Here is a 27,795-nt window from a genome sequence, read left to right on the forward strand (position 1 = left end):
CTCATACCCCATCCCCTGCAAACCGGCCACCAACCTTGTGGCCCTACGTTGCACTGACTCTAACCTGGCTATATCCTTTCTGTAATGAGGGGCCCAAAACTGAGCACAATACTCCAGCTGCGGGCGCACCAGAGCCATATAGAGTGGTAGTAATACCTCTCTTGATCTAGAAGCCACACTTCTGGCTATGCAACCAAGGGTGGCATTCGCCCTCTTGATCACCCTATCACACTGCTGACTCATGTTTAGCCTGTAGTAAACCAGTACCCTGAAGCCCCTTTCACAAGTGCTGCTCTCCAGCCACTTGTCACCTAACCTGTACTTATGACACCTGTTCCTATGCCCCAAGTGCAAGACCTTGCACTTATCCACATTGAACGCCATCCTGTTGTCTCCTGCCCACTTCCATAGTCTGTCCAGATCCTTTTGGATCTGGAGTACCTGCTCCTCAGTTGTGTCCACTGCTCCAGTTTTAGTGTAGTCTGCGAATTTGATCAGCAGACTGTTCACCCCTTCTTCCATGTCATTAATAAAAAGATTAAACAGGATCGGCCCCAGGACAGAGCCCTGGGGGACCCCGCTTGTCACTGGCCACCATCCCGATGATTCCCCACTAATGGTTACCTTCTGCTTTCGGTCAGTCAACCATGCCCTAATCCACCGGACAGTGCTTTGGTGTATCCCAAAACTCCTCAGTTTCTCCACCAGGATATCATGGGGCACTTTGTCAAAGGCCTTGCTGAAATCCAGGTAAACCACATCCACTGCATCCCCTCCATCTAGCTATCTCAAAACCTTGTCATAGAATTCCACAAGGTTTGTCTGGCAGGACCTGTTTTTGCGGAAGCCGTGTTGTGTGGCTCTCAGCCTCCCTTCCCTATCACTAGATCTCTCTCTATTATGAGCCTTTCCATTGTTTTTCCTACAATGGATGTAAGGCTAACAGGTCTATAATTCCCCATGGCCCTTCTACTACCCTTTTTGAAAATTGGGACCACTGATGCCACCCTCCAGTCCTCTGGAACTTCACCCGTTCTCCATGAGGCCTCAAAAATGGAGGCCAGCAGGCATGAGAGAACCCCTGCCAACTCTCTAAGTGCTCTCGGGTGTAACCCATCAGGGCCTGGCACCTTTGTAATGTCCAATGCCCTGAGGAGCCCCTCGACTTCAGGGGGGGGTGACTCTAATCTCTGCCCCTAAGTCACCAGCCTCATCTAATCTCCTATGCGGATCTCCCCCGTCCTGCTTTGGGGAGAACACAGAGGCAAAATAGTCATTTAGCATCTGTGCCTGTTCCCTCATATCAATCACTGGATCTCCTTCCTCCTTATTTATGGTCCCACCACTTGTCTCCCCTTCCTCTTCCTATTTACATGCTGAAAGAAGCCCTTTTTGTTGCTCTTGATATTCTTGGCGAGTCTCAGCTCGTAATCAGCCTTAGCCTTGCGAAGAATCCTTCTGCAACCGGCCTCCTCCTCCCGGTATACCCTTTTGTCTATTTCCCCCAGTACCCATTTCCTACGGAGGTTCCTCTTTCGTCTAATCCCTCTAACCACCTCCTTTCGCATCCATGGCGGCACTCTCCTCCGCCTCCCCACCTTACTGACTAGAGGTATCATCAAGGCTTGCGCCTCCAAAACCTCCCTTTTGAGTGCCATCCACCCCTCCTCAACTCGCTTACCTTCCAGTGACCTGTCCCAGGATACTTTCCCCAGTCTGGCCTTCAGTTGGCCAAAGTTGGCCTTCTTGAAGTCCCAGCTTCTAGTGCTCGACCTGCTGCACGTCCCCAGTCGCCTGATCTCAAAGCAAAGGATGGAGTGATCACTTGCATCCAGAGCAACCCTAATCTGTACTTCATCTATCAGCTCTATTTTGATCTATGCATAATCTCCCTAATGGTTTTCTGATCACTATGAGACTGCTCATCCAGTCTGTACCTTTCTCGACCATTTGAATAATTCCCCACCATGGTAGATTTCACAACTCTTCCTTCAGCGTTTGTATTACACTACTGATTCTTTCCTCTTGGGTAACCTAACTGACTCCACACTTGTAGCAATCCCTAGTTTATAAACTCCATCTAGCTGTTCATCTCTCTCAAACACAGGCAGCATTCCCCCTGAATCCTTTTTGATTCCAGCTTCCCATTTCATCTGAATTTGCTATCACTCCACTGTGTACTGCCAATATGTGCTGGAATTGTAATCAGGTTTATAGTTTGCCTTAAGGCTGAACAGGGGCACTGCCTGGTGGTGCTGTACAACCAAAATGTCTAGCCTGCATTTTATGTTAGACGTTTTGAGTTTGCATTTTCCCACTGATTTTGATGCAGTGTGATTATAGATTCTGTAAAGTGGATCAAACTTTTCCAACAGAATACTGGAATGGACAAGGATAATATTATACCTGGCACCACAGTCCAATTGAATCAGTAATGCTTTACCTCCAGGCACACGGTGGCTTAAGATTGTTTGGGTTTCCTTACTGACTTTCCTCCAACATGTTTACTACTTGATCAGCTATGCATTGAATGCTTCCACATTCACTGTCATTCTCCATATTTACAGAGTGTACTCCTAACTTTAGTCTTTTTCTGTTTTGTTAAACACTTCAATGCATAGTGGTCAAGTTTGTCACAGCTACAGCATATTCCCCCATAAACTAAGCAGCTCTCTCTTTGCCCTCCCCCTCACAGTATTACTTTGTGGTGTTCACTATTGTCCTTACTACAGCTTTCTCCAGCATACATGGACAGCTTCCCCTATCCATCCTCCCAGTCTTGTCTTTGTATAACTCAGTTGCCCACAAAACTCCAAGCCTTTTCTTAACTTGAATTTGTGTCCCTCAGCAGTCTCTTCCATAAGGGCGTGTCCTTTGGCCACACACTATTCAGTCCCTTATTAAGATGTCTCTGATCATCTCCAAAATTGCAACTGGTTGCTAATATCTGTAAAATACTGCAATATACCTCAATGCCTTGTCCTTTTGTTTGGTTCCAGGCAAAAGAGCTATTATCTTTCCACTGTTTTATTCTTTCTGGAGGTGTAGTGGGCATCAAAACAACCTGGCATTGTAGCCAAAGTATGCTGTGCTTGAGGAATGTTTGCACACAGTGTCTCATTTACTTCTCTCCTCCTTTCCCCAGTCTTCAATCAAATATAGAAAGCAGTTTCATTTTCACAGATTCCTCTTTATCTATCATTGCAATGTCCTTGTAAAGATTAAACTCTTTTCAGGTTTCCCATGCCTGGGCTAAATTCTGAGCTAGCAAGTTTAATGTGGTTGGTAGCTTCAGTCCTTCCATTGCCACGCTTTCTCTCTCTCTCCTTTCTCACACTTCATTTTTCTTCTTGTGTTTAGGATTCAGTCATTGCTGCCACTGTGTCTCAAAGTATGTGGACCCCACAAATTCAGACAGACTCACTTCCAAACAAACTTCAAAGTTGTATTTAAACAAAGCCTCCTATCCAGGGCTCTTTCAGGCTCTGCACACTCTCATCAGGTCAGGGGCAGTGGCTGTTGCCCTTGATTACTTCCTGGTTCCTCCCAGGAAGCACAACCCATTCAGGCTGAATCAAACAGTATTTTGCATTGTTACAAGACTGGTTATGAACCTTGATTCCAGATGTTGCAAAGAAGCACAGAGACAGGAAATAAGTAATTTCTGCTTCTTTTCCCCTAATATTGCAGATCCTAAGATAAGACTAATGCATATGCAATTATTTCCTATACAGATTCTCCATTACTGTGGGACACCTGTATGTTCTCTACCGTACATGATGAGGTCTGCCTGACATGGTCTGCACGTGTTGAGAAGTTCGGCTATTACAGCTTCTTTAATTGCACAAATGCTCCTGTAAACTAACAGATGCACTGCAGTTAGAGGAGAAAGAAGGGTCAACAGTCTGGATCAACAGCTTCATGGTCACGCGAGCCATCTTTTGTTTCAATGAGTTGCTATGGAAACTAAGCAGGAACATGTTCCATGGCCTGTGCAGACACATATGGGAACTTTTTGTTTTCAAAAGGAGAACTGGCCTCTTTGGTCCTTGTCCATTCTGCCCCAGAAGTACTGATGCCAATGTAACCAATTCCCTAAAACTGCAAGAGATATCTATAGAATTACATTTCATGAAATGTCTTAAATAGAGTGTGGGGCCAAACATGCAGCTACATATAGCTGTTCCTTGACGTTTTTTAAAGTCAAAACCAGCATCAGGAGGCTGTGAGGTTGCCAGGCTGTGAGGTTGCATAGGGGAAAGGCAAGAGGAAGGGAAATGGCAAGTTCCTCCTCTGACTTGTTTTTCTGCTAAAATTCCCCCCAGCTGCTTTTCTTCCAGTGTGTGTCAGGCTCCTGTGGGAGTGCGTCCATCTGCATGTGTGCGAAGATACAGGTCTGAAGTGACTGCATTCCTCTGGCAACAAGTGCATCCTTTGAACTTCGGAAGATAAACATGCTTCACTGTTCTGACCCTTAGTTCCTTCCCCGTGGTGTTCTGCCACTAACTCAGAAAAGATACTGTGTGAGCTGAACTGGCAAAAGAAATAGGGCTGGCTCTACCAGAGTGAAGAGACTGTCCCAGCTGGCAGACTCTGCTTATAGCTCAGATGCTCCTTCTAAGCTCCCCAACAGTTTGGAGGACAGAGCTTTTTGTCTGTTCTACATCCATTAATCCACCTGGCTGGATGACCAGGTTTGTTGGAGTACCTCTCGTAGGATGCACTGAAGTAAGATACATCTACCAGTCCACTCAGCAGAATACACAGTATAGTGAGCTGCCAACTTGTATTTAATCTCAGGCAGCAAAAGATCTTGGGTCATCTTTGGACATGAGCCATGCACCTCATGGATGAACATTCAATATTTGAGCTTCTTGAACTTCTCCAAATTCTCCTTGAAGCTCAATTTACCTCATTCATGTTCCCAAATGCATGCATCTTTTCTTTTTTTCATCTTTTGTTCCCAAATGCATTCATCTTTTTTCATTTTTGATTAGGGAAAATGTTCATTTTTAATCAGAAAAAAAGCACTTTTTAAAAGTGTGCACCCAAAATGTATACTTTCCTCTAATAGTGTGAAAATGAAAAACATGGCAAAAGGAAATGTATATTTGTGCAAGTGTGCACTTGCATACTTTTGAACATGAATATCAAGGTTTATTCTAATCTCCAGCTGTTCATATTTTATACAATTGCAAAAAGGAAAACAAAAACAATTGTGTAGTGGCAACTAAGTTTTGTGCTGTTCAGAACATGGACTTCCTCATCTTTTTGTTGCTTTATATTAGAAAAATTTGGGTAGGCATTTGTGCATTGGGATGTGGGGCTGAACTGAATATTTGTGCAGCTGAAAACAGGGGAAGATTGCAAACTCAGGAAATTGTGAAAATATCCAAAGAGTTGTGTTCCTGCTCACATTCATGGCTGCAAATCAAATGTTCATGCAATTTGTGATTAGGGACCAAATTATTGAACATTCCTAGTCTTGAACGAATGGGCCTAAATGTTAAGGCTTCTAAATCCAAGCTGAGATGAGAAGAATGACAGTGCAAAGAAGACTGTCCAGTGTACTGCTGGTTGACTGAAAACAGTGAAGTACAGAAAGTCACGTCCAAGAACAAGCACAAGAAATGTGAAAGGCTGTAACAATCCAGGAGAGACTGCATCCCTCACCATCGTGTATATGTTAAACTAAACATGCACTGTAGATGTTTGGATAGTCTCCCTTGACCTAATTGCCAAGAAATGGATTTCTAAAGATATATACTATCAGTCTAGCAGCCATTAATCTCCTGGACTGTCACCTTGAAGTAAAGATCCTATCTGTGTAATTAAGAATTGGAACTCTAGCCCAGATTCAGACCTTGGTTTCTTCGTACCTCCCCTGAAAGCAAGGGAAATGGAACACAGATCTGGCCAACTCTGTAAGCATGAGGAATGGTTTGAATAAGAATTTCAAGAAAAATGCTGTGCTGCTGCGTTTTGCATAGAAAACATTCAGCATTGCCTTGGCTATTTCCAAAAGGACTCACTGACAACACAGATGTCCATTCGGGTGAGAAAGAAGTCATACTAGTGGCCAGCTTCTGCTCAGAAACAGTCCAGTTCTCCAGACAAACCACATCAACAAAATGAACACGCAGTTCTTCCAACACAACAAGCATTAATTAAATTTGCTGGACCCTCTGAGATGGGCCATGAGGCAGGGCATCAGCTTGGCTCTTTGGCAGTTGTGCCATGCATATGAGGAAAGGCCCCATGATGTCCAAAACAGAGGGCTTTTCTGCAATGGACACTGCACACAAACTCAAAGGATGGTTTTCTTTGAACCTTCCCTGTGATAGGGTGCTAAAAGGAATGGTGGTCAAAGGAACACACACCTGGACACAAGCAGCAGCAGGAATGTGAGCAAAGGAAACGAAACCCTATAGTGGCTTTAATACAAGATGTAGACTAAAACCCTTTATATTTTCCATCCAGCCTTTATCTCTAAGGGAATACGTAATAAGTTCACCAAGTAAATCTTAATTCCTCTCACATGTTGACTATTTGCTGAATGCTATTCTTGTTTTTTTATTTAGTATAAAGGCTATCTTTTTTCTTACAAAGAATCCACCACTGCCAAATGAGAGATCTGGGCCAGCCTCCCACACGACCTAAGAAGAAGCACTGCGACTGCTGGCGCAAGTGGTGGTGATGGCTCTCCTCAGCGCTGGCCCGGAATTCAAGCTAGCACTGTTCCACATTTCAAACGAGCGCATGTAGCAGAAAGTGAGCTTGCTCATGCTGGCTGTGTCCCGAACCCTCATGTGTTCATTGAAAGCTGCAAGCCGAGCTCATGTGCACACAAGGTGCACTCAGTTAACATTTGGATAAATACTTGGATTTTGTGGATTTGGCCTTATTCTCTTTGGCGAGTTCAGCAATTGTCAGCCTCCAAGGATCTGGCGATGCATCTTTAAAGTCCCCATGCTTCAATTTTTTTCAAAGCTAAAGGCAAACACCAACATCATTAACAATTTTATTAGCTTAAATTGCTGCTTTGCACTAGAGTGACTTTCATTAAAATGCTTTAGGTAGTTAGGTTAAGTTATTAAAACAACAAATTAGTCATGCAGCATCTGGGCAGAAAACTACCCAATCAGTTGAAAGTTTTTCTATGTTCTCCTTGTGATCTATTAAACTGTAAAGTTATGTAAACGAGAACAATGCTCATGGATAAATCATTCATCTGTGCAGCAGCTCCCATTTAATTTGAGAGAGCTGTTAAAGCATGCCAGAGCTCTTCTTAACCGGTAGAGTGTTGTACAGTACAAAAGTTTATGCAGATATTTAGTAAAGCCAGGCTTTGCTTTTATGTAAGGGCGACTGCTGGAATAAAACATGATTTATATGAATTAATGAAGTGCTAAGATGCTGTAATTCTATTCATTTCATAATCCTTACTGGAGAGCTATCTTGCTCTGTCTTTTAATCTTACTGTATGTATTAATATATGCATTTGTTCCAGTTGCTACTTAGATGGGATAGAAACTGGTCATCATCTGCCAGAGCAACAAGGCCAAGATGGCTGGTCTCTCATCTCTTTTTCATTCCTATGATGAAATTTGGTTTGAGTAACCCTAACTGATAACATTTCAAATGTGGTACTTTGTCATGGGACGTACATTGGACAGAATAAAGTTACACCAACTATTATTCCAGTAGCGAGCATCTCCAAATTTTCTGCCCGAGTGATTCCAATTCCACAGTCCAGTGCCTGATACAAAGTTTCATCTTTCTTCTTATGCAGGTATGGGTTGCCTGTGAGAGTGGGGTCCCTATCTCCTTGCTCAATGGAAAATGATCATATGAAGCTGCCTCCTCCCCTGAAGTGAACGGAGAAGTCCTTGTAGGAGGAAGAACTCTGTGTCTGCATTGGAATCTGCATTCCTGTGAGGAATTGCTAAGTTGAGGAGCAGCTGGGAGAACTAGAAACTAGGATTGGGTCACAGGGTGCTTCCGGATGAGGCTTGCCTGTTGTGCAACCACCCTGTCTCTTTCTGGAAATTTACCGTGGAGGTAGATGATACTGTCTTCCATTTATTAACCTTCCTATGTTTTCCTACTGGATTTTGCAGATTTTTTTCTTACCAGAAAAGTTTGGTTAAGTAGGAAAAGACAGAATAGCGCACAATGCCTTTTGATTGGTACTACAAAGAGTCTTCCGTCTAGAAGCAAAGCACAGAGAAGGGCAACCAAACGGGTCAAGGGGCTGGAGCAGCTCCCCAAGGAGTGACGACTGGGACTCTTCGTCTTAGAAAGAAGGCAAATAAAGGGAAACATGATGGAGGTGTTTAAAATAATGTATGGCATGGACAAAGTGGAGAGGGAGAGATTCTTCTCCTTTTTCCATAACACTAGAGACCAGGGTCATCCCATGAAGCTGATCGGTGGGAGCTGTAGGACAGATAAAGGGAAGCACTTCTTCACACAGCTTATAGTTAAACTATGGAAATTGCTGCTACAGGAAGTGGTGGCAGCTGCCAATCTGGATGGCTTTAAAAACGGGATTGGACAGAGGCATGAGGGAGAAGGCTATCAGTGGCTCGAAGCCTTGCTGGCTATGCTCTGCCTCCTTTACCGGAGGCAACATGCCTGCCTGCACCAGCTGCCGAGGAGCTTGGGCTGGAGGAGGCCTTGGACCCATCCTGTGGGCAGCCAGTTTGGCACCGTGTGTACGGAGTGCTGGACTCGATGCACCTTTGCTCTGATTTGGCCAAATGTTCTTAAGCACTCAGAATCTCAGAAAAGTATGCTTTGCACATTTTAAAAAACATATAAACCACACTCCTAATTCATAAGAACTCTGTCTCCCTCTGCAAATAATAGAAAATAAATGATTTAAGAATTTAAGTGAAAGAATAACATTGAAGGTAAAAAAAGAATGTGCCCTGTGTGCCAGTAGAGATTTGGTTTATCTAGTGTGTTTAAAATGTAGGCTGATCAGAATCTCCAGTACCGGACTCAGGATGCAGGGCTCAAGAAGGGAAATGGGAATGCATGTAAAGAAGCAGCAAAGCACCCAAGGTGTTTTAGTGATGGCAGCTGAGTTAGCTTCTGGCTGTAATGCAGTCGTGGTCTGCCTCCTCCTCAGGGGTGCGCTAGTATTTCATTTGGGCTGCAACAGAATGTGAACTGACCTGATTCACACCTCCAAAGCTACAGTGCTCATTGCAACATCATTATCCTTCTGGTTGCACATGTCTCCCCATTTCTCGGTGTGGTTTTTCAGATTGGTTATTTTGGATAGAGTCTAGGAAGGACTTGCAATTTATTAAAAATCCAAATTTTCTCAGTGGTTGCCGTTTTTCAAAACAGAACATTACAGACATAGCTATCCATCCAGATGGAGACCATCCTATTTTATTGAATTGCAACTTCAAGTTGTGCCAACCACAGTTTTAGATGGAAGATATAACAAGGTGCCTTTTGAATGCAGATTACATATTTGTGGTTTATATCAAGTAGAAGACATCTTTCATTACATGTTAATCTGCCCTCTATATTGTGACCCCAGAGAGAGATTCTTGAAACCCTTGCTATTATTTGGATGCAGGAATGCCAGGGCAGAAACAGCTCTTTTTCTTTTAAGTGATGTTAATAGTTATGTGACACACAAAGTTGGTTTGTTTACTTTGGCAGCAAATAGGACAAGGAAGAGACAAAATTGCTATAAGCTGCACTGGAGAGTCAGGGTTAAGTTAAAGGTGAATTTGTGTTCATAGCATATTTTAATCCTTTTATATTGTTTGAAATTTTGCCTTTTCTTGTTTATGTGTATATAATTGATGTTTTTTCATTGTGCTTGGCTAGTACAATAAACTTTGAGAGATGAATGGATGGAGAGTGTGGTTTTCAACTTAAACACACAAAAGAGCATATGATCATGTGCATTTTATAGTAAAATATATATAAAGGGTATAGGCATTTTTATACAGTTTTTAAGAAAACAACACCACCACAGATCAATGCAGAGGCAGAAAGGGATGGACGTTTAAATGAACACATGTCAAAATGGAACAGACCTAAAATTGCTTTTTCTATTCCTGCTTTTCTCATTTGGACATTTCTGGATGGTGTACTTGAAAGTACTGGTTGGTCCTTAGAGCTACAGATTTTAAAAAAGGGTGGAAGCTTTATATTCTTAGCGGAACGGGAACTCACCCCATTGTGCAGATTCGAACTGGTGATCTTTTGATCAACCAGCACAGCAGCACAGCAGTTTAAATCACTGCGCCACCTGCATCCCTGTGGAAATGCTAAATGCGTGCAAATGAAAGCTGATATGAGAAAGACAGGGAGAGTTCTGGAGCCTACTTGGAAGACAAGAGTAATAGTGCTAAGTACAGTTACGTACTAATTACTTGCAAGAGTAAGACAGGGAAGACAGGTCTAGGAACAAGACTTGGCCATCCTAACAGGGCCAAGAGCAAAAGGCAATGGTCCATGGTCTGAACCAGAAATAGAACGAGGGATTAACCAAGCATCAAGTCTGGTCAATTGGGAATTAACAAGCCTAAATAATTAAAACCAGAGATGGAAAAATCCATGTGGGGGTGCGAATCTGTTGGATTCCCTGGACTCAGCTCCCCGGACTCCAGTCCACTTTGCAGTGGCCCAGAGTCCAATTCCTGGCAAATTCACCCTGTGTCTGCAAGGTGCTCACCAGGAATCAAGCCTCATGTGCCATACAAGCGGGACTCCTTTCCCCTCTGCGATGCTGCCAGCAAGAGCAGCAAGTGAAGGTTAGTTGCTGGGAAGGGCTCCTGGCTCTCCTGTCCACGGTGCCTGTTCCTGCACATGCTGCCACCTGGAATGACGGCAAGTATGGCCACTCACAGTGCCCCTCTTCCCCACATGGGTGCTGCCACAGGTGGAAGCAAGTTGATGGCTGGGAATGGTGTGCCGACTTTTCTGGACCCTGCAGCCACTCCTGATGGGGACCTGTGCCAGTTGCACAACCAGCGTTCCATGCACGTTCACAGACTTCCTCCTGGCTTGGCTCCCTTTGCAGGACCAGGCCGAGCACAAGAGGAACTCTGGAGATGCTAACGTGCTAGAACATAGTCATCCCTGGTGACTTGATAGTGAAACAATTGCCTTTAAAGCTCACTAATGCAATAGCAAATTCATTCCTACACAATTCTACCATGATCATTTCTTCGTACTGTTAAGAAAGCCATATGAAATAATATGGTACATCATTCAGGGACAAATTTTATGATTTTAAAGCTGTTAATGTTAAAGCTATTTGTTTTTAGTTTTAAGGTAGAGCATTGCTTTATAAAGCACACCCACTCATCATCTGCTGTAGCAGATATTTTAGTGCCATAACAACAAATGAACAATTAGCAGAGGAGGAGTCCTGTCTCTTTAGACATATAACATTGTCCATACAGCTGGGACTCACCTGGGCAGTTGGAGAACAATGCCTGTAGAACTAGAAATTTGACTCTATTTTTCTAACTTTGGGGTGGCAACTTCTGGAACTCTCTCCCACACACCACCACATTTACACAGAAAGCACCACGGAGTATATCTTTGCACTGACTTTGCCCTAAAACTGACATTTTTGCTGAAACACTGATGAATTAGGGCATCAAATAAAACTTGTTTTCTTTAAAAATAAGGCCCTTCTTGGTGCTTTGTCTATGAATTTTGGTGGCAAATTTGATGTTGGCAGTGGCCACAAAAAGGCTGGGTGGGGCTGCATGTGAGGATGATGATACATCCACTACAGATATTAGCAAATTGTTAAACTTGTACTCAGTTTTCTACTAATTTCTACTTCAATTCAGACAAATTTAATAATTTGTGCAAACTTCCCCGGTAGACCAATTTAGCTTCACTGGAAAGTTGCATAAATTTGGGGAGCTTTGTACAAATCTCCCATTCAATCCCTTCTCCATTTGCACAATTTGCTCAGTTTGCTAAATTCTCATTTGTGTGAAGCAAGAGGTGATCCAAAATACAAACAGGAATCAGGCATAAGATGAGCTGAGACTCAATATTTGGAGAGTTGTGGTGATGTTAAACATCACTCATTTACCCTTTCCTACATTGGTCACAGACCGGTATCTGTTTATTTTGTTATATACTGCCCCATTCCCGTAGACTTTGGGTGGTTTGCAAGAGAATAAAAACAAGAACAATCCAAATTTAAATTAAAACCCAGACATATTAAATAAAACAAATCTAATCTGGGAAGGCCTCTTAGACAGGAGTGGAAAAACTGCAAGGCAATACCCCCAATTCCCAACTCCCCCAGATGATCCAGAAGGAGAATATGGTCAACCATATCAAAGGCTGCTGAGATTTCCAACAAATCCAACATGAACATACTCTTCCTGTTAATTCAGAGTTGTAGATTATTTATTAGAGTGACCAAAGCAGTCTCAATTCTGTATTTCACTCTGAAGCCAGTTTGAAACGGGTCCCAGAGCTAGAGAGACACTGCCTCCTTGGTAAACTTACAAAGTAATTGCATATTTGTGACAGGTATAAAGTTATTAAGGTCCAGGGATTTATATTAGGTTTCTTAAGGAGAGCCATACAATAGCTTCCTTCAGACAGTCAGGAACCTTATCTTTTCTGAAGGAGGCATTGAAGATAAGACCTAACAGCTCCCTCAGTGCCTCCACCCCTGGATCACTAGCCATGATGGGCACATATCCAGAAGGCTGATAGTTTTCTCAGGAGTCCAAGTAGTCTGTCAATGTCAACAGGACTTACAAATTGAAACTAATCCAAGATAACCCCATTCATGGAGTTGCTCGTCACCTCTGCGTTGATCTCCACCTCCATGGTTACATTCAGCTTGGCTCTTATCCAAGAAATTTAATCTACGAAATGGTTGTTAGAAGTGTCACAGTGAGCAATTGATGTACTAAGGGGAGGCTTGGGGCACTGGGGCTTGTGACAAGTCCCTTACCACCCTAAATGATTCTGCTGGATGTATAAAATGTATGCAATCTAATTTGTATCTATATATGCACAGTTAAAAATAATTAACAGAATTTATTTAAATTTTTGCAGAACCCAAAGCCAGCCAATTACATTTACATTCAAATTGCACAAAATGAAATAGATTGTTTATTTAAGTTATACTGTGCCCTAATCATCCTAAATCAATAGTAACTCTTTAACTACAGTTAATTTGCAATGGGTATGAGCAGGTGTGAAAAAATGCACAAAAGCAGAATGGCTAATAAAGTCTTTGAGGAATCCTTTCTCTCCCACACACACATCACCCCAAGCAATTAAGCTCAGGGAAAGCAACCTTTCCATTGGCACCAGTGCAAGGTTTTTTTGCAAACATTATTGCCAGGTTGGCTGGATCTTTTGGGGATGGGGGTAGTAGCACAGAGGGAGGGGAAGTCTTAATATTCACTCTCTAGCTGCAGTACTGATTCAAAATTGCCTCGGCATGGCAATGAAGCTGAGTTCAGCAGCCTCTGAAGCAGCTTTGCATTCTACACAGTCCCAGCTTGCGTGGTAATAAGTACAGTGCAAAGTGCTGCTTTCTCTCACTGGGCATCACCAAGGTGCTCCAGGGCCATCGGGTCCTTTGCATGGGCCACCTGCCAGGTGAGAGGAAGAACCTCATGTGCTTCTCTGTGCTACCCAAGGTGAGGCTTTGGAATTTCTAGGCAATCTGTGAGAAGACCGATTATACTCCAGAGGACTCTCTCAGTTACTGCTCGAAGAGGCTCAAACAAGTCAGAAGCCTGTCGGAAGCAGGTCACATCAGCTTGGCTAGTGTGCAGAAGAGCAGTGTTTGCCAGCCAGTTTGGTGACCACAGAGACTCAGGACATAGGCTGCATGCTGGTGAATGGGCAGACTGGATATAGCTTAGCTCGATTTGGCAGAGTGAAGCATGTATGGTCAGCTATCAGAGTTGGACGCTTACTGCCTGACCTGTTTGAATGAAGCCACGTCCACTGACAACCCTGGGCATAGTCTCTAATATGATGCACCCCATAGCTCCCTGAAGGAAGGGTGTGCCCATTCTATTTCCCTGAAGACAGCCTGACCCACAGGAATGGGGAGAAACAGACTCAAAACGGACAGAGTCACCCTACTCAGTTTCCCTGGCTTCAAACAGTAAGGATTGCCAAGTCTTCCCTTAGTGGCTGAACTGGTTATTGCAGGCTATGGTCACACAGGCATATTTCAGTTAATTACAATTAACGAATGCATTTTAAAAACAAAATAATTTCACACACCCTACAGTTACCTTGGCACACGGGCCACATTTCATATGCCTAAGTTTCACAGTCTTTGCATTATGGTGCTAAAGGATGAACAAACAGGGCTAGAGTGGCCTTGCTTGACTCATGCCGATTTTATCATAGATAGATCATAGAGGATAAGAGCAAGAATTGTAAGCCCCAGCTGGCATCTTATTTTGGGCATGAACTTAGTAATGGCTTTAGGGGAGTCACTATTAGTCCAGCCCTCCTACAATGCAGCGCTCATCTGGATCTAACTTGCAGGGCTGGTGTAAAGTTTATTTTGATAATATATGCTTTGAACACTATCAGTATGGAAATAATTGGAGTGGACAGATTGTTGGATTGTGTTCAAATCTCAGCTCAGTTGCAAAATCTCTTGGGTGGCCTGTGGCAACTTACATACTGTTTCATTTCACACAGTCATTCCAGTCAGATTATGGTGGGAGCTTTGTTGTGTAACCCTACAAGAGACCATGGGTCATCTGAGGGTTGTTTAAACTTCCCAAACCTGGTTGACATGACAAGCCATGGAAACTCCTCGTCAGTGTCTGCATACTCAAAATGGCTACAAACACATGCCACAGCCCACTGTGGCTTCAATAAGCTAGGGCAATGGACTGCAGTGATCATGCAAACTAGGTCATGCTCTGAGCCTAACCCACCTGGTATGGTTGTTGTGAGAGTAAAACAGGATCACCATCTGTAGATGGGCCTGAGATACTTGAAGAAAGGATGGCAGACATAAGAAGCAGCATCAGCCAGAAGGTATCTCAGGACCTGATGGGATGGGACACCCCTGCAAAGCAAAAAAAACCTCACCTGCCCCAAACTCTGGTTGGACTATCTCACCTGACCCATAAGGCCAACCTGGCATCAATGTTTCTGTGGGAAGAAATGTCAGAGGTTGACTTCTACTCATACGGAACTAGTTATGTCAGTCAGTTTCATTTGTTTTTGAGCATGTGGTTCTTGACTGTGGTTCTTGCATGGTATAACTATTGTAATTATTTTGAGGACTGTAGCTAAAAAGGGGAACATAATAAGTGGTAAGTAATAAACAATGGTCAGAGACTCATCATGCAAGGACAGGGCCCAATGGCAAAAAAGGGCGGCTGTTATGGCAGAGAGGATGATGGAGCACAGGCCTCCATCTTAGAAATGAGACCATGGGAGTCTGTGGTAGGGCTTGTGCACTGTTTTCCTGAACAAAATAATGTAGCAGTCTGTATGGCTGTTTCCTTTTTTAGGTTTCAAGACACACAGAAAGCCTAAGAAAAGGACAGAACACACTGGCTGTGTTCAGTCACAGACTTAAAAAAGAAGGAACAGTTACATTGGTCAAATAACATCACTCAAGGGTTCTTCCAAAAACATCACCTACTGTTAGAACAAACTGCAGTGCAAATAGCCTAAGATTAGATAAAATGATCACACCAGCTATTGCTTTTTTAAAAAGTTTCAGAAGCAATGCAATTCCTTACTTGTTAGATAAATTTCAAGGTAAATATTTACCCAGATCCTTGATGAGTGATAAGGCTTCCCAGGATACAAATGCTCCCCCACCGTCATCCATGGCTCCTTGCCCCACATCCCAGCTGTCCAGATGTCCACTCACCAGTACAACCTAAAAGGCAAGGATATTTACATGAAATGCTGGACTACAAGATGCACACTCCAAGAGTTGTTCCATGATTTTTATTCCTCCAGCAGATTTAGTTCCTGTAGCATGAATTGTGATTGTACAAAGATTTGTTTAATGGTGAATGACGGCTCCACAATTAGTTTTGTTTAGCGGGAAGTGATAATATAACTCTGTATTCCTGTCTGGATTATCAAATGCCTGGGCTGATACCACTGACAAATAACTGTAAGAGTGTGTTGGTCAACGTTGTTGCTAGATTTTGAAAACCATAGGGTAGTTTTTAGGAAGGACTTTAGGGAGGAAGTTACCTGGTACACACAAATCTTACAAGTTACCTGGTACACACATTAAAAAAATTGAAAATAAATTTTGGGAGACTGTGATCTTGAATGAAAGAGCAGTGTGGGAAAGCCTGTTTGACTCCTTGCTTTCCACTTTCTCCTTCCTTCCATTCAAAATTTGCTCCAGTTCTCCCACCTAAGTGGAACATTTTTGCCCTTGCCAAATATCCAGCCTAAGTAACAGTGAAGTGTGAGAGGAAAGATCTATATATGATAGCTCCCTTCAGATTAACGCCTTCAAATTCAATTCCGACATTTCCATCCCAAGCCACTGTCATGAAAATATGGTGATGGACTGGTATATCTTAATAGCATATATTAATTTTTAATAGCATAGATTAACATTGTGCAATTCACATACTGGATGGTGTTCGTGCATAGGGCCCGCTATGAGAGCACCTGGGGGTCACCTGTACTCTTCCAACGTAGCAGAGACCACAAAAGGCAACAGATGCCAGAATCAGCACCTCCACCTTTTCAGTGTGGCTTGAAGAAACAAACTGTGGTTATCCTGTTCAGATGTCCCACGTTAAGGTAACAGGTAGGGATGCACAAACTTTATTAAATCCATTCAAACTGTGTTTTAAACCCATTCTGTCTGTGTCATCTGCTTACTTACAGAATCAGAGTTTGTGTGAATACTTTTGTGTGCAATTCTGCACTTCAAAAATGCACAAATCCCCCCAATATGTATTTCGTTACTAAATTTGCATAAAATGATAGAAAATAAAAATCTTGTTCTCTGGTCTGCAGAGTCCATGAGGCTCAGGAAAAGCCCATGTGTTGGCGGATCTTTGGGTCAGATTCACAGAAATCCAAACACAATTGCATCCATTGAAAATTCCTCTGACATCCCTCATAGCCGATCACGTAATTATCAGTTCTGGGATATAAATGCACAGTCAGTCCTTACAAACCATTAGGTTGTTATGAGCTCATTTGGGAATAGAGTAGACTTAGAGTTCAGTTTTGTGTGTGTATCACCATAGCTGATGTTAATATTGTGGGTGCCAAAATTCTTGAGATTTGAGTCTGACAGTTCCTCCTAGACATGACTAATCATGGAAGCAAATAATATTGGAAAGGGTTGCTGCATATCAAACTTGTTATTTCCTGTAGCTGACATACTGCGAACCATTGATTCTATGAACTTTAATCACAACAGATTGATTTACATAGGCAATCTTCCATCTTCTACCACTAATTGACATTTTCCATTCATCCCTGTAATGGATATGAACAGTCATCCAAGTCTTGTGAATGGCACACCAAGTGTTAAGGCTGTGGGTAGAGATGAGGAAAAATTCAATCATCCCACCTCTGAAATTCTCACATCTCCAAATTTCGTTATGGAATAAAAATGCATACAAGAAGGTATATATTTAAAAAAAACTGTTAGAAGGGGCCAAGAAGGCCATTGGGTCCAAGCCCTTGCTCAGTGTTAACTCCAAGCTAAACCATCCCTCTCAGATGGCTTCCCACTGGCATCTTGAATGCCTCTACTGTGGGAGAGCCCACATCCTCCCTAGGTCATTGGTCCTGCACGTATTGCTGAAGTGCTCCAACAGTCAGAAATTATTCGGCTGCAACCTGGCTTTCTGTAACTTGGACCCATTACTCCACGGCTGGGATAATCGAGAGAAGATCCTGGCCTTCCTCTTTGTGCAAGCCTTCAAGTACTTAAAGAGTGTTATCATCCTTCTCTTCACTCTTCTCTTCTTGAGGCTAAAATGGCAAAGGGTACAACCCCACGGCTACTAGATGCTCTCTTGAAGTCTGTAAGAAAATTAAGAGTTTCTGAATTCAGAAAATTCAGTTCCAGCTCTAACCTTGGAGAAGTGTTCTAAGGTCAGAGCTGGAGCTCTGATATCCGGGTGCTCTCCCTTTGGCCTCACCATAGTTCTTTCTGAGCTGGGGGGCATCTGGAGGATAGGAAAGGGAAGAGCAAGACTTCCCTGGGATATGAAGAATCTCAGGGGAGCCTCAGCCTCTCCTCCTCACATGCAAGGGTAAAACACGTAGACAACTGAAATCACCCATCTAAGTATTTTGGAGGATGAGGGAAGGCTCTGTGCTCCTCTCACCCTGCAATGGATGCTTGTAATCTTTGGAGTTCAGAAGGTTGTACACTGAGAAGCACCCAAACAGAGGGAAACCAAATGGACCCATCACCCAGCTGTAATCGTAGGTGATCCCAAGTTTGGAAGTTGCCAAAGTTTGTTTCTAAACACGGATTGTTTCTAAATACAGAGCATAGTATTATTCTTGAATATGATTTTATAGTTTTAAAACAGTTTTTATAGGATGTGCAATGAACCCATTTGGAGGTGGGAATCTGTTGGATTCCTTGGGCTTGGCTTTCTAGTCTCCAGTTCATGTTGCCATGAGTCTGATTTCCATGTGCAAGCTTCCAGTGTTCACAAAAAAGGTTTCTCCCAACCCCAGTTTTTAACTTTTTAAATATCACTTGTAGATCTCTCTAACTAGTCTAACTAGTTGCTAAGTAAGCAATAATTTATAATGAAAATAATAATTTAAACATGAAAGTAATCTAAGAAATCCAAATGTGTTTTGGCAACCATGGCTAATATTTGCCAAGGCCCCCATATATTCAGCACAAGATGAGAGGAAATGAGAACAGAAAAACAATGAGGAAACATGTGCTCACTATGAAGATCATAGATTTACTGAGACTTGTTGTTTAAAAGGTAAGGGAGATCTTAATTATAGATAAACATCTTTATATTTTTGTAAACTGTAAACTGGGCAGGCTATTTTCAACACGGGACTCAGACCTGTACCTATGCCCAGGAGTGCGTAATGGGCTAGTTTGTACTAATAGTAAAAGCAAACTGATGGCTCACCAGAAGCAACACTTGCTCCGCAGCAGTGGAAGACTACCCTGTTAATACAGTGTGATGCTGTTTCCTGGCAACCACAGCTATTTGAGAATGCCTGATGGCGAATTACTTTTTTGTTCCTGTGAAAGGACTCGCATTACAGCAGCAGGCAACTCTGAGTCAGGAAGTGGTGTAATCTGTCATGGGATTAAGGGCTGCTATCATAAAAGCGTGCTCACACATTTCAGAAAGTTACGTCCAAGATGGGTGAAGGTCCAAGTAGACTGGCAGGGCGGAATGGTGATGGGAGCGGAGCAGCAACAAAGCAAGCTCTCTTTTCACTCTTCAACCATCTAGCCTAGATTTGTCTATTGTTATTTATTGCACTTCTTTACTGCTCAATAGCGGAAGCTCTCTTGGCAGTTACCCAAAATTAAAACCATAAAATACAACATAAAATACAGTATAAAAGTTTAAAGCCATGGTATAAAAGAGAAGTAAAAGCCAAAGTAAAACCTAGGCATAGTACCGAGATTTAAAATACAGCAAAGGACTTAAAACAACAGAGACTAAAGACTAAAATTCCTGGGTAAATAACTGGCAGCAGCTCTGTAGCCCAGGGGTCCCCAATCTTTTTGCGCCCATGTGTGCTTTGGGGGATTTGAGAAATTGTCCAAAGAATGGTCTTGGCTTTTCTGGTCAAAGAGGGCTCTATCCAAAGGTCTATCCTTGTGCAGTGCACAGTTCTGCTGTCCTGAGCTGACATTTGCTGGAATGAGCGGACAGAGCTTTCTGCGGTACTTCCTTTGCTTGTGGCAGGCTGTAATCAGGATTATCACAGCACGGGTAAGCAGGCGCACACAGTCACATTTTAGGCTGCAGTGGGGGAAGGCTGCCTGGATGTTCCTCACGAGCAAAAGAAACAGCCTTCCCTCACACTAAGAAAACTAGCAGTTCAAGGAGAATTGAGCTAGACTAGCCCTCTCTCTGATATATTGTTGATCAAGGACTGGTGTTTAGAAATCCCAAGCACCAGTCCACCATCTTTTCCTAAAAGTTTCCCTCGTCTCTATCCACCATGTGAACAGTATGCTAGCTTGCAACACAATAGGTTGGGTACCTTGTAGTACTTCTTTGGCCTGGATGCCCAACAGCCTGCACTTGAGTTGTCCCTGCTGCCTGCCCGAGGAAGAAGAAAAGGAAGGGGGTACCCACCGTGTGCACCCACTGAAGCAAACAGGAGCAAGCAGATGGGAAGGAGTACACATATGCAAGCCAACAGGAGAGCTGAGCATGTGTGAAAGCAACAAGAACACAGATGTCAGGATTCAGGCCTCAGGGCCGCTTTCCTCCTGGGTGTCCTATGAGTTGGCAGCAGGTGGGGATGGGTGTAGGGTAGGGCAGGATTTGACCAACACCTACACAGACACTGCACATCACAGTGAGTTCACACTGTGCATGTGGTTTACCTGGATTTCAGCAAGGCCTTTGACAAAGTGCCCCATGATATCCTGGTGGAGAAACTGAGGAGTTTTGGGATACACCAAAGCACTGTCCGGTGGATTAGGGCATGGTTGACTGACCGAAAGCAGAGGGTAACCATTAGTGACAAGCGGGGTCCCCCAGGGCTCTGTCCTGGGGTTGATCCTGTTTCATCTTTTCATAAATGACATGGAAGAAGGAGTGAACAGTCTGCTGATCAAATTCGCAGATGATACTAAAACTGGAGCAGTGGCCACAACTGAGGAGCAGGTACTCCAGATCCAAAAGGATCTGGACGGACTATGGAAGTGGGCAGCAGACAACAGGATGGCGTTCAATGTGGATAAGTGCAAGGTCTTGCACTTGGGGTGTAGGAATAGGTGTCATAAGTGCAGGTTAGGGGACAAGTGGCTGGAGAGCAGCACTTGTGAAAGGAACCTCGGGGTACTGGTTGACTGCAGGCTAAACATGAGTCAGCCGTGTGATGCGGTGGTCAAGAGGCGAATGCCACCCTTGGTTGCATGGCCGAAAGTGTGGCTTCTAGATCGAGAGAGGTATTACTACCACTCTATATGACTCTGGTGCACGCGCAACTGGAGTATTGTGCTCAGTTTTGGGCCCCTCATTACAGAAAGGATATAGCCAGGTTAGAGTCAGTGCAGTGTAGGACCACAAGGTTGGTGGTTGGTTTGCAGGGGATGCCGTATGAGGCGAGACTGAGGGAACTGGGTCTCTTCAGCCTGGAGAAAGGAGACTCAGAGGGGATATGTTGGCGACATACAGGCATCTGAAGGGATGTCACATGGAGATGGGTAGAGCCCTGTTCTCCCCTGCAGAGGAAGGCAGGACACGCTCCAACGGAGCAAAGCTCAGGGAACGAAGGTTCCATGTAGATGCCAGGAAGCACTTCCTGACAGTTAGGATCCTGAGGGTATGGAAAGGGCTTCCATGGGAGGTCGTTGAGGCCCCATCGGTGCGGGTGTTCAAAGATAGGCTGGACATGCACATGGTGGGCATGTCATGAGAGGAGCCGGCTGGAGCCGGGGGTCAGACTAGATGGCCCAGGAGGCCCCTTATGACTTGCTCTGTTTCTATGTTACATTATGAGTTCACATTACATGAGAAGACCAACAGTGGCAAGCAAGCTGGACTGCACTGAAGGTTTTCTGCTATGGCTGATCTTCTCATTGAAGAACCCCTGCTAAGTTTTGGGGAAACCCTTGGATTATCTGGAACACAGATTGAAAACCACTGTACAACACTGTGTTACTTTCATTGCTTAAGAGAAGCAATGTCCCTGGTCTTTCATGGCACTGCTTTTGATGAAGATGCTTGTATTGAGGAAAGTATTTTTATTTTATTTTTCCTTCATATTTCAACCACAGAAGGTGTCTTTGTTCTATAGAAGTTTACGTAGTCCTCTGAAACTTCCAGCAATTTTCAAGTGGAGCTCTAGGGGGAAAAGTGTTTGAGAACTGCTGCTCTAGATTTAGAGGGGAATGGGCTACCAAAAGGATGTTCAGTGCATTATTTGTATTCTGGTGTACTTTGGGGGAAGTGAGGTACTCCTAAACTATGGCTGAGGCAGATATCTTCCCTGCCCTCTCTGCAAAGGGGCCCAACCATTAGGCACAGTGAGTTGGAGATCTTGGGTTGCAAATAATGAGTACGTGAAGAGAAGTGTTGGAGAACATAGCTGTGCAGCCACAAAGCCAGCAAAGAACCCGCCCAGGATGAGCATAAGGATGGTGTCCCGTTACCGAAGCTGAAGTAAAATTCAACTCCAGTCTGGGACACTTCTTTCCATGGAAGGGTGGTGGTGTGATGCAGCACCATCTTGTTCTTTTCCTCAGGCATCTGATTGTCTTGGGTTGGTCCTGCCTCCATCCAAAGAGGGGAAAGTCTTTGGGAATGCTTGTTCGCACCTTATCAAGAGACACAGTGGATTGTGTTTAAGGTAAATGTTACTTCAGCTGAAACACATTCAGTGGGAGTAGACAGATACACAAGCATGATCTGAAAAAGGCAATACAACTTAGCAGTGCTGGCTTACATTTTGTTTATATTTAATACACTGAGGAATGGCCAACATGTGCATTCAGAATTATGCTTTGCCTGTTACAGAAGGGTATTTAAGGATTAGGGCTATTTCCAAGCAACATAACCATGTGAGCCTTGGGCTTACTACAGTTTCACAGCTAAATGACTGCCTTTCTGCCTCTGAATCTTTATCGAGGATAATAACAGAACAGAAATTAAATGCTGGGTATGTTTCAAATGTGCGATGACTAATTCAATTTCCTGGCAGGCTGGCAGTATGATGATTATCAAGCACTTGTCAGTCATCCGCTGTGTTCTCATCAGAACAGGCTGCATTTAATAAAACTGAGGAAATCAGTCAATGGGATCCTTCATCCTCCCACTTACATATGTAGCAGTCACATTAAGGGAGCATTTCTTTGTGCAAGTGAGGATGTCTAACTGCCCCCAAAGCAATCTTCCTTTTCACATGTTTCCTTTTTCCAAGGGTTAACCACCACATCCCTCTTTCTGCGTGAGTGCATCATACTGGACACTCAGTTTGTATCGCAATCCACATGCTTTCCTTAAATTGCTTTTAAATCCCTTGCAATAGGTTCTTTGTGGCCCTTGCACTGTGACCCTGTTGCAAACAACTTGCGATTTATCAGAATGAAAGGCCTCCTAGCTCCAAATCCAATTGAGAGCTTGACTTCTGCAAATGTGTCTAACTCAATGTTTCCCTTTAGGCAGCACACGGGCGCCGGGGGGGCGGGGTCTTTCACATTGTGCGCTTCTCTTCATTAGGGAGTATCTTGCACAGGTGGCAATAGTGCAGATGTCCCATGTGATATTTGAGTCACTCCCAAGTATGTGGTTGCTATAATTTGCACAACACAAGATGGGTCATAAAAGTGATGCTTTGATTGCAGAAAGAGATGTCTGAGGGTTGATTTCTTGAAAATGCCTGATTCACAACTCTACATGTAATACAAATGGAAGCTGTCTTTCTTTGAAAATGTCCACAAATTCACAAACTTGTGCTGCATTTAAAAATGTGCACTTTAAAAGATTCCTATTTTCACAAGTGCACACTTTGGAAAAAAAAATCATTTTCTTGTACTGAAAAAACAGATGGCAAATGAGAAAGGAGTAAGCCAATATGAACTTTGAAGTGAAGTCCGGAGAATTTTATCAACCTTGGTAAAATTCCTGGTTGTACCACCCCTAATTGCACAAATTGCAGTACCAACGTGGTGGTGGTGCCTAAGCATGCAATTACCTGCGTGCCCCAAAGCTGCTTTGGGATGCCAAGGCACTTTTGCCTCTAGTAGGTGTTTATTTATTTATTTATTTGCTTCCAAGTTGTCTCTTTTCCTTCAGCATAATTTGGGAACCTGAACACAGGTCTCTTTTCTTGAATAAGCTTCCTAGGAGGGAAACAAGCTAAACCGGGTCTTAGTATCTTAACACTTTAAAATTTAGAAAATTTGGACATATTCTTTGGAATGGAAAAGAAGTGAAACCTTGAAGTACAAAAAGAATGAATGCAAGACTTTGGGTTGCAAGGAGCCCTCAGTTCAACTTGAATCAATCTTCTTCCCATGCTTTATTATCCTTATTTCAAGTTGCATATTGGCTAACAACTTCTAATTAGTTCCATCTATCATTAATTTATTGTTAATATATTTTACATGGCTGGGAAAAAAGGAATGTGCTGCCTTGCCTACCAGTGAACCTGAAAATATACTGGAAATATTACAATGTGGCACCACTTGTCACAGACATTGCTTTCCACTGCTGCAGCTAACTTCATTAAACTTGGAGGCTGTGGATATGACAGATAGTGCTATATTGATGCATAGGTACAATTAATGAAATGAAATGCTTGTTGAGGGAACAATTAAACCTTTAACTCCAAAAGGAGGAAGTACCTGTGGACCAATAGGGAAAGACTATTGCGTGTCTCTGTGCGTGCGCATCTGCTGTTGGAACAAAGTTTTTTCCAATGTCGAAACATGAGCTCTTAATTGTAAGGGATTTTGCTCATGCAGGATTCTTATTCTGGATTTTGATTCTTATGTTTAGGCTGCACTGGTTCGGATCAAGAGCCTGCCTTCTGTGTACAGAGCAGTTCTACTCATAAAAGGTGCCTACACCCATTTTAGGAGGATTTTGAGTCTTATGTTTGGGCTACTAGGGTTCTCGTGTTGCTTGAAACCAGCTATGTTAACAAGCCGTATTTGGTAACCATGAACAACCTATGAAGAAAATCCAGGCTTTGTTGTTGGGTTGTGAACTGTATGTTGTTCGCTCTGATTTGTTACCTTGGCTAGGTTCAGGGTATGTAATAACCTGGGTCTTAATGAGGGCCCATGGTCCAGTGACAACCCCTGCATGAGAATTAGTATGTTGTCTGAACCCAGTCCATGAGTTGGATCAGGGCCTGCCTTCTGTAGATAGAAGAACTCTGCTTATAGAAGCTTCCTCTGCCTGAATTTTGAGGCTCTCCAATCTGTACCAAAGCTCACCCCATTGAGTTGGATTTTCCAACCTGCTGTACAGCACTTTGAGGGGACTAGAGGGCCTGCTATGGGGAGAAGATAGCAGTTTAATTGTGCATACTTCTATCTGGACCCAACCCTTTTACTCAGTGGAAACTTCCTTGTAAGGAACTATGAACATAATGGCATACTTTCCTGAGTAAGCATGGATAGGATTGTGTTGTCAGCATGCAACCCTATATATATTTGCTTGGGAGTATGCTCCAATTGATGCCGGTGGACTTTAGAGTAAACATGCATAGGGTCAAGCTTTAAGTATGTGCTCCTCTTGGCTCATCTTTCCTTGGGAAAGATTTTTTATTTTTCACTGTAGAAATTAAAATTGCTTGTTTTAAAGCATTTACCCATATGTAAATGCTGACTCTAAATTAATTAATTAAGTTCAGCTGATTATTAGAGATCCACCCATGAAATCTAATGCAAAATTATTGGATGCTTGAATTGATCTTTTTCTAAGTTGGATGGGAAACTTCAGACTGAAAGTTTCTCATTCTTGCCATAATACATCTTGTCACCCAAACTGCTACCAAAAGCGTCTGTTTCTGATGTGTCACCATTGCGATGTGTTTTATTTATTATTTAGTTAAAACATTTATAGCATGCTTTCTTTGTGAAAAGGAAGAAACTGGCAACACTAAAAAGGTTTAAAATAAACCCACAACTGGGGAGAAAATGCAACCAATAATAATGGTAAAAATTGATATGAAGACCAATTCCATTAAGACAATTTCCAGCAGGTCTGAACTGAAGTACAGTATTTTATCGAGGCTAAACACTTATGGCTCAAAAGACTTCCTTAAAAGAAGGCAATCACTGGAAGGCAGAATGTCAGCAATGATGGGACAAGGTGAAGTCTTCCTTGGGAACCTGAGGGCTGCCACTGAAAAAGCCCTGTCCATCATCACAGTGGTATTCTATGGACACAGGGCCACATGAAAGGATGTTCATTGAAGATCTCAGCAAGTAGCACACACATTATCAGAAAAGTAGCCTTTGGATCTCCTGGTCCCAGCTTTTTAAGTTATTAAATTTTGTCAGCTCTGAAGTTCTGAATTCTGTATTTCTATTGGGAATAGCAAAGGTACAGTATAAAGGATAAAGTCTGAAACATAATTTTCAGCTCTGGTTTCAAGTGCAACCAGTGGAAAAAAGCCCAACCAGTCCTGGCAAGCAAAGTGAATAGGTGTAACCAGGATGAAAATGAGTCTGAGTCACAAAGGTGAAGAGCTATTCTGTTCCTTTTTAATAGCACCTTCAAATACCTCAAAATAGAATAAATCAAAACCATCAAATGTGCTCTTTTGATAAGAAACAGAACAAAAGGTCTTACATGAAAATTTGATATTGAGAGTGATGTGGAAGGAAGTGGAGGAAAGAATGCAGCAGAAATAGTAACTCAGCCAGCTACACAGTCAGAAAAGGCATGTGTGTTACAGTCCTTCAGAGACTGTACCACTTTAGAAGGCTCGTCCCTTGCAAGACATACTTAGTGGAGTTAAGTGGCTTCTTTACTTGGAGAGCTGATATGTAACTTGTTCTGGGTAGGGTTCCATCCCCGGGGGATCAAGATACCAAGTGAATGATCTGGATGCATGAATGCAAGGCAATCTCATGGGCTTGGTGCCTTCCAGGTTTGGACTACATCTCCCATCAACCACAGCCAGTATCGCCAGTGGTCAGGGGTTATGGGAGATGGAGTCTCAGGGTGCATCATTGCCCCACTGGCACTGCAGCCACCAGCTACTGCTGGGCAACCCTCACCACCAGTGTGTCCACTCAACAGCATCCTGGAGAGGATGACGGCTCAGTGTCAGAGCATCTGCCTTGGATTTGGTGTGCGGCTCCTGACAAAATGTGGCCCTGGGCTGAAAATGGGCTGTGGGAGTTGGAGGTCCCTGTTTGGCAAAGGCTGCCCCAGCCAAGCCTTTACCGGGATCATGCAGAGCCAGACCAATTCCTGCCACAAATATCCATCTGTTCTGCTTCTAACCATGGCAGGAGTGGCAGATTTTGCATTCCTTGTATCCCCACTTAAAAAATCTATCTTGAAGGTCAAGTGGAAAGGGCAGGGGGATGCTCTTGCAGTTCTGCAGAACTCAGGTTTTGTAGATCTGATTATTTTGTTTGGCTTTGCAATGAATCTGCTCTCACAGCCTCTCCCTGCCCCAGTGTGGTATTACTTGACAATTGACCGTTTCCAATACTATGCTACTTTCATTTCCTATCATGCAAGTGTCATGAGCCAGTGACGCATCTACCAGCAGATCATTAAGTGATATGATTAGCTCCTCTCAAGGATGAGTCTCCTTTTCTATCTGCTTCTCAGCTGGAAGAAGATTGTTTATAAATTTAAAATGAAGCAATTTGTGTATGTTGGATTTTGTGTTTTACTGCATGCATGGAATGAATAGATATTAGCATATTTTCTAGCAAATGATGGAAGTGCCTCGAACAAGGTTGGGGAATCTATTTTCTGCCAGGGCCGTGCTTCCTCAGACGGAAGAGGAACACAGAGAACTAACTGCCTTATATGAAATCAGGCCAATGGTCCATTACTATTGATACTGACTGTCCAGAGTTTCAGGCAGAATTTCTGTCCCAGCTCTTCCTGGAGATGCCAAGGATTGAAC

General features: G+C 43.2%; 1 protein-coding gene across 8 annotated transcripts in view; it reads right to left on the reverse strand.

Moving 5' to 3' along the window:
• Window positions 1–27,795, reverse strand: part of CPQ (carboxypeptidase Q) — a 202,958-nt gene that overhangs the window by 70,071 nt on the left and 105,092 nt on the right. For all 8 annotated transcript variants that reach the window (XM_044424419.1, XM_044424420.1, XM_044424418.1 and 5 more), the window contains one exon: window positions 15,790–15,901. In XM_044424419.1, the coding sequence (XP_044280354.1) occupies window positions 15,790–15,901 (112 nt within the window). The remainder of the gene's footprint in view (window positions 1–15,789; window positions 15,902–27,795) is intronic.

Source organism: Varanus komodoensis, unplaced genomic scaffold, assembly GCF_004798865.1.
Source record: "Varanus komodoensis strain SLA01 unplaced genomic scaffold, ASM479886v1 scaffold14_1, whole genome shotgun sequence".
NCBI classification, from domain to species: Eukaryota; Metazoa; Chordata; class Lepidosauria; order Squamata; family Varanidae; genus Varanus; species Varanus komodoensis.